Below are 8,131 nucleotides of genomic sequence, written 5' to 3' on the forward strand. Positions count from 1 at the left end.
CACTTGAGAGTTTATTACAACTGCAGCACCACTGGGTCTGATCCCCCACTTCTGTGTTAGAATTTGCTTTGAAACAAGGTACACAGGTGATATATCTATTTAAGTTTGCAAACAAGTCCAATGAGTATCAGGACAACATGCTCTGTGCAGTCAAATCTTTGTGCTCCAGCAATTATGAGAGCATTAGTATCAGTGTCACTTGGGAGCTTAGAATGTGAATTTCCTGTCCCACTCTTGTCTTGCTGAATCAAAAAAAAGAATGGCTGTAATTCAGTCATCGTGTGTTAAAAGAATACTCTGCAGGTGAATCTGATTGAGAACTGTTGCTAAGAGGTGAACTGGAGTGGAAGGGAGTGAGGTCTCAAGGTGTTGGGTCTTTGCATTCTGAGCAATACAAGACAATTATATTCTAGGTAGTTACTCCTTTAGTGTTCAGATAATGAGACCCAGATGTTTTGGGATGGTAGGGAGCTTTAACAAAGTATACCTTAGTGTATAAGATCACTCTACACATAATAGTACAGATTGTGATGTGAGTCAGTCTTCTATTCCTTTTGTACCACCTGCAGAGCTCCCATCTCAGCAGGCATGGCTGTGTGGAAGTTTCAAGCGTGCTATGGGAGCACTCCAGTGGCAGGTTTTCTATCATATTCACACTAGTTCTTCAATACCTAAAGAAAGTGTTATATTTTAGATGATGAACTGATGGTGTATTAATGCCACATGTATGCTGTTGAAGACGCTAGTTAATTACTCCCAGCTGAGGATCTATGCCAGCATATAAGAAGGCCTTTGACTTGTCCTGTTTCTCCTTTTCTCTGTGGGGTTTGATATCCAGTCTGAAAAATGAAGTCTTGCCCAGGCCTGCAGGGATTCCTTCTGCTTCTACTCTTTATGAGGACTTGTGCTGATGATTGGTCAGGTATCACATGTGACTTAGAGAATTTGGGATGCTGAGGGATGAGGCTTTCATATATATTGGTGTCTTTCAAATGCATGATCTTAGACTCTCACAATTCTACTGAGACTAGACACTGCTAACTTGTGTTCTTTCTTTCTGAAGTCCCCCTTTTCTTTTGACTCTTCCCAGATCACATCACATTCTGGGGGTTCAGTACTTGAGGTGAGTTAGATATGAGGAAATTGGAGTGGCCTGGAAAGCACAGAGGTGTTCATGAGCTGTTAAAAGATTTGGACTCTCTGGGCATGGTGGTGCATGCCTTTATTTCTGAGTTTAAGGCCAGCTTGGTATACAAATCAAGTTCCAGTACATGCAGGACCAGGCAGAGATAAACCAACCAACCAACAAGTAAACAAACAAACAAACAAATAAATAAATAAAACAAAGGATCTTAGGATACCTTGTGTCATGTAGGAAAGGGCTCAGTCTTCATTGGCCTTATCCTCTATAGAACCCACAGGATCTAAGAGGGAAGGCCAACTCCTTGTGGTAAATTTCTTCAGTTTGAGTGCCAACAAGTCTCCTACTTTAAGCAAACTTGAATGGTTGGTCACCTAAGTATGAGTGTAAACTCTTAGTTTGAAAGTTTAGAATTGCAACAAAACTTTAGGTATTTTTACCAAATTCTTTTCAACAAGATACCCAAATCTGGATACTAGGGAGGTTACAGGACTTTTCATATGTTGGTTAATACATTTTATTTCTTTTTTTATTAGGAGCTATATAAAGGAGACAACTCTAATCAATCATGTTAGTATCCACTACCTCATCATGTAGACTTACTAAATATACATTGACTTGCTTTCCTTGCTTAATTTAGGATCAGAGTGAAATTTCAGTTAGCATGGGAGTCCCTGTGGGAGCTCAGTGCCTGCCTTCTGTCCACATGGAAGCTTACTAACTATCTGTTCATCTGCATGTTTCATACTCTTAGTGTTACAGAAGCAGAGGTAGGGTTCATAGGCATCTAAAGTTTTATTTATAGCTCATTCTACAGCTTTACTTTGCTCAGTATTATTTAGAGATATCTCGCCTTCCTCCACTCATCTCAGTTCCTTTTCCTACCTTCCCTCTCTACCAAATCCATTCCTCCTGTTTCCCTTTGAAAAAAAAAGAGTTGGCCTCCCAGGGATATTCACCAAACATGTCATAACAAGTTGGTTGTAGTGTTCTTGACTAGTGTTTATTGCTATATCAACCCCTCCATGTTTGCTTTTTTATACCATGAGGCTGTGGATATAGAAATGAAAACAAGGGCTAGTGTAGAGGAGCATGAGTTGATCAAGAGTGCAGCCATGCTCTGTACTTCACATTATCTTATAATAGAAATGTGCTTTTGTTTTCCAGCTGTATAAATTCTTGACTTTGAGGCTGGTGGTGCACACCTTTAATCTCAGTACTTGGGAGGCAGAGGCAGATCTGAGTTCAAGGCCAGATTGGTCTACATGGAGAGTTCCAAGCTATTCAGAGCTATGTAATGAGACTTGTCCTAAGAAAACTATTGATTTCTGAGAATGGAATGAAAGGATTAAAATGCTCTCTCCAATGCCAAACTTGCTAAAAATACCTTTGGTATATAGGCATGTATATGAGTATCTTAGGGATGAAGTAATAGCAGATGCCCATATTTTACAGACTTGCTTCTTTTTACAACATGTTTTATTTTGCTAAGGGATGAGCACTTACATTAACTAGCTTTGCTTAAATGTTCTGTGATGATTCGCACACAGATTATTAACAGAAATATTCTCCTTTCTATTTCTTAGCCATTCGTCTGCAATGCACCAATCACTGGTTCTATCTCAGGATTAAGGCCACGCTATTCCACAATATATTTATGGACCCTGATGAGGTGTTTTTAGGATTTGGATGCCCTGTGACCACCGCCTGGCCAAATTATATCTACGACTTTACCTACCGTACTTACTCCTGTGGGATTGTCAATAAAGTAAGAAGAAAGGCTAGTGGCTATGGTCCCTTCCTTGGACCCACAAAATGGAAATCATAGTTTCTATTTGTCATACAGATAGGTTCATGTCTTTAAAAGTCACATCCAGTAAAAATGATGTTAACTTGCTAATGGGAAGGGATCTATTTTCTATATATCACAAAGTAGTTTTCAAAACTAGTTGCACATGACAACCCATGACATGGCTAGCCTCAGGTGGAAGGGAGTAACATTGGTTAGACATCACAAAGATCCTCAGAGTTCCCTGTTGGGGGCATCAGCAGGTTAGTTATGCATATTGCTTTCTAACATTAACTGACATTTTGAGTTGAATAAAAAACTAAAAACCAGAAGCTTTGCTGTTACATCATGTATTAAGAGACATCTCACCCTTTGACAGGTTGAGATGAACCACAGATTTGGTGACAACAGGAAGAAAATTTTAGATGGAACTGTGCATGCAGGATACAGAGTGTTTATTTACTGCCCTTGGGAGAATTATTATTGTGTGAAAAGAACTGGGCTGTGGTGAACCCAGACAGCTGTGGGTGATCCTGCAAGCTGTTTGTATTCCAGCCACATAATTGATTAGAACTGAAACTTCATCAGGGTGGTTGTCCTGTCCTATCCCTCCCTCTCTCCCTCCCTCCATCCCTCCCTCCCCCCTCTCTCTTTTTCTTCTTCTTCTTCTTCCTCCTCCTCCTCCTTCAAAGAGACTGGGGCTGTATCTATGTATCTCAGTTGGTAGCACGTTCATCCAGCATGTACAAGGCTTTGCGTTTGGTCCCTAATACCACAGAAATTTGACTTGGTGAGCACACTTATAACCCTAGCACTGGAGAGGCAGAGGCAGGAGGATCAAGAATTCAAGGCCATCCTGGCTATCTAAAGAGGTCAAGGACAACATAGACTATAGGAGACCCAGTCTCAAAACACATGTCCAGATTTAATCATTTAAATGAAATTCTCAGAAGTCTGAATTCAAAATAGTTTCAGCTGATCTGAAAGTTGGTGTTGCCAAAATAAGCAACACTTTACTTCCTACAGTATTTCTGGAAAGGAAGTATAAGCATGTGATTTTTAAAAATACGAATAGAAGATCTGACATCTTTCAATAAATAAATATTATCTGACTTTTATATCAAAGCCATGTATCAGATTGAATATTTCTTCATTTAGAAGATGGTTCTTCTCATGAGTAATTGTTTAAGGAAATAACCTTTTCTTTTGGAGAACTCAAAGTACCTACAAGCTCTTTCCCAGATCCCTGAGCTCTCCTGAGATCTGTGAGATAAAGATTTTAAATATTTCTTTGTCCCTGTAGGTTCTTCATGATGTCACTCTGCTTCAGACTAAACTTACATACATCTCAAAAAACTCTACTTTACGAGCTGAGATGCCTTTGTCCTGTGTTCTGCACAGGTGAGTACCATATGTGGGGCATCTGTATAAGGCCCCAGCTTTACCTCGACCCTCTAGATAAAATACCTAAGTCCTAAATGTTAAATCACATAACCCAGGGTAAATGGGTGGGTGTGGTAGTGGGGGAACCAAAGACTAATGGGAAGGGGATATAAATTTATTTATTCTTGGTTCTGAGTCTTCAAAATTACAATTGTCTCCTAGAGTGTTAGAATGCTGGAAAAGAGATGAATCCACTTTTCTAATCCACTTTTCTAATACTAGTGTTAGGATGGCTGGAAACCTCACAGGTCTCACCCAGCTAGTCAAGGCAGGCTGCTGTAAAAATAAATTCACATTCAAGTTTACTGAGGACAGAAAGAAAATGAAAAGCCTGAAAGATACAGAGATATATCAGAAAAATCAAGGTCAACGAACAGTTTGGGTGGGTGGGGCTGAAAACATAGGGAGAGGGAGCAGATTTAAATCTGATCCATGGGGTGAGATTGATTCAGCTTCCTTTTGTATCTTACTACTTGACTCATTTGAGGAAGCCCAAAGTATAGCTCATTAACAATTTTGATCATGTCTTAGGAAAGTAATGATAAGCTTGGCAGGGTCTACCCATTACCCTTCATTTCCCCCTTTCTGCGAATGCCCTTTCTACCTAAATAATACTTCTATAATCATGTCCTATGTGTATGATTCAGGATCCACATATGAGAGAATACATTCAATATTTTTATTTTGAAACAAATTTATTTTCCCTTCAAGTAGTTATTGAAGCCATATTACATTTTTCTTCACACAAACAGTAACACCTACCATGGCAGCTAACATTTTAATGCAATATTTAATTAATTCTTTGAGAATTGCATACAGTGTACTTGTAAAATATTCATTCCCACTCCTATCCTATCTCCTACCACCTTTCTACCCATTCATTAACACTGTGTTGTTTTTAAATAAAAAAACTCATTGGCACCAATTTGTGCTGTTCATATACTCATGGGTGTGGGGTCATCCACTTGAGTATGATTGACCTACCAGGAGTCAAACCCTTAAAAAATACCAGACTCCGCCTCCCACAGAAACCATCCACTATCCATGGTTCCTCAATTAGGGGTGAAGGCTCACAAATTTCTTTCTATTCCATAATACCATATGACTTGGCTTGATCTTATGCAGCTCTGGTTAAGGTAAGCACAGGTACTGTGAGCTCGTGAGTGCAGAGGTTCTGTCAGTTTTAGAGAGATTCTCTCTGGTCCTCCCTGACCTTTGGCTCTTAACCATCTTTCCACACCCTCTTCCTTTATAGTTTTGTACATGCATGTGTATGATGGTGGTATACATGACTCATTTGTGGCTGATCATTCTACTGATGCTTGTTTTCTGCATTTGACCAGTTGTGAGTTTCTGTGTTAGCCACTGCCTGCTACAGCTAGGATTTAAAATCACACATCATAAACTTATGCTGTTGTGCATGACTCACTTGGATCAGTGAACCTACCAGTCACTGGGATTTGGCCCTGAGTGTGCAGCCTTCTAAAGATCTGAATAGATCTTCAGACCCCTCTGATACTTTTGTTTTCCTCCCTCACTTTTAGTCGGTATCCTCTTTTATGTGAAGCTGAAATTAGAGGAGATTTCACTGGCAATCCTCCTGAATGGGAACTAGATATGAGAACACAAGCTATTCCTGAAGTGCCACTAAAGTAAGGAGACACCAAATTAATGTTTTACAGCTTTTGTCAGACATGATTAAATATGCCAAGAACACAGCTAAGGATGTGTCCCATTTGACTAAAGAACAGCTTCTAGATCAGGCCTTCCTGTGTTTGTTAAAACTGTTAGTGATGATAGTGGTCTTACTAGTCTGTTACTAGCCAAAGATGCCATAGGAATTAGAGATGCCCCTCTTGGGTTTTGTGATAGTTGGTCTTACTTGAAGACTGGAGTCTGGGAGACATGCCTCTGGGTGTATCTGTAAGGGTATTTCCAGAGTAGATTAACCGAGTGAGGTGGGGCTCATCTGCAAACCAAGTGGGTAGAGCCTATGTTGAGACCTACCAATTGGTGGTTCGAGGAAGAAGCAGTGTCACCTAGATATCCTTATTCCTGGCACATATTTATAGTTGTCACCACTGTCCTCTGATGACATCATATTCTATCTCTTCAGCTTTTTAACATCAAGTGAAGACTATCAGGTCTCCCAGGATTTCCAGACCTCTGAAACCAGCAGGCTGAAGCCTGTTGAAGTATGTAGCTTCATGGATCAGAGGTTGTCACTTCTCCATTTCTCAGGAATGCAGATAGTTGGATGATGTTTTCTTTCATCCATTTTTTTTAAAAAAGTCACTAATTTGCAATTTTAAATAAAATGGCAGGCTACCTTCATGTAGTTTCATTTTAAAATAGCTGTCCCTGCTTTTAGCTTCATTAAATCTGATTAATGAATAAAAATCTTCCATTAATGCTGCTTCTGTTTTTTGAAGGACTATTATGCATCTTATTAAGGGTAACATAGTTATTTTTTACTATAATATTTTATTTTTGATAACTTCATATATGTATACAATGTATGTTGATCTTATTCAGTGCACCCCATTTGTCCCCTTAGCTCCTCCAAGATCCACCCTCCAAGTTCCCTACTGCTTTCCAACTTCACCCTTAAAACCAAAACCAAAAAACTAGCAAGTCTAATTAGTGCTGCCCACATACTAAGGTGTGGGGCCTTCTATTGGAGCCTGATTGACATTCCAGGTGCTGCACCCTTAAAACCTGACTTTTTCTTTCCCAGAAATGATCAGCAGTCAATAGCTCCTCAGTTAGGATTGGAGGTTCCAGAACCCCTCCCCTGCTGGGATACTGACTGATTTGATATTGTACCGGTTTTATGCAGCTGCTGAGAGTCCATGAGGACAAAACTCATGTTATGTCCAGAAGATACTGTTTCTGCCTGCTCCTCCCCTGACCACTATACACAGAGAAGATACCAGTGACTCACTGACTGGTCCTGTTTGACCCACATTACTTCATGTTTCCATCACCTTCACTTCAATTATTGCCATTTTCATGTTACTTAAGTGGTGTAGGAACAGTGACCAGACAGTGATGATGGAGCAGAATGGTGGTTGGACTCTGATATCAGCCCCTTAGTAGGTCTATATTTTGGTAAAGTACTCACATGGCTCAAATTAAGGTTTAATAAAATGGAATCAAATTCCCATCAAATGCAAAACCCAAGTATTTTGATCGATTGTTACTATAAATCAGTGGTCCACAACCTTTCTAATGCTGTGACCCTTTAATGCAGTTCCTAATGTTGTGGTGACCCCCAACCATACAATTATTTTCGTTACGAATCCATAACTGTAATTTTTCTACTGTTATGAATTGTAATGTGAATATCTGTGTTCTCCAATGGTCTTAGGTGACCCATGTGAAAGGGTCATTTGATCTCCAAAGAGGTTGTGACCCACAGGTTGAGATCTGCTCCTGCAAATGTTTGCTGACACATTTATGAAGATAGGCATTTGTTGGTTCAATAAAGTCATGGCATGAACTACACATATGTCATGAACCCATGAATCTCAAACCAGGAGTTCAGACTTATTGTAGCTATGAATTAAGATTTTTTCATTTAGAAATTTTGTTTATTACAAGAATGCACTGGGATATCTATGGCCTCTTAAAAAATTATGTGTATGTGTCTCTACATGTTGGTATGTACATATGAATGTGGGTGACAATAGAAGCCAGAAGATGAAATAAGAAGGCTATATAATGGTCCATTTCTGCATTTCCCTCTGTACTCTAAT

The 8,131-nt window shown here is 39.5% G+C and overlaps 1 protein-coding gene across 4 annotated transcripts; it reads left to right on the forward strand.

Annotated features, from left to right (window-relative positions):
• Positions 1–789: 789 nt before the first annotated feature.
• LOC101824114 (oocyte-secreted protein 1) lies at positions 790–7,908 on the forward strand. 4 transcript variants are annotated; one of them, XM_021225697.2, is made up of 5 exons: positions 790–922; positions 2,728–2,909; positions 4,234–4,331; positions 5,918–6,025; positions 7,111–7,908. In XM_021225697.2, exons 1-5 carry the CDS (start codon positions 847–849, stop codon positions 7,184–7,186), a joined length of 540 nt encoding a protein of 179 aa, XP_021081356.1. In that variant the 5' UTR covers positions 790–846; the 3' UTR covers positions 7,187–7,908. The 4 variants fall into 4 exon arrangements, with proteins under 4 accessions (XP_021081356.1, XP_005063319.1, XP_021081358.1 ...); XM_005063262.2 differs by lacking the exon at positions 7,111–7,908 and adding an exon at positions 6,490–6,784; XM_021225695.1 differs by lacking the exon at positions 7,111–7,908 and adding an exon at positions 6,490–6,784 and having other exon boundaries at positions 810–917.
• Positions 7,909–8,131: the final 223 nt, after the last annotated feature.

This window comes from Mesocricetus auratus, unplaced genomic scaffold (genome assembly GCF_017639785.1).
Source record: "Mesocricetus auratus isolate SY011 unplaced genomic scaffold, BCM_Maur_2.0 Super-Scaffold_4256, whole genome shotgun sequence".
Lineage (NCBI taxonomy): Eukaryota > Metazoa > Chordata > Mammalia > Rodentia > Cricetidae > Mesocricetus > Mesocricetus auratus.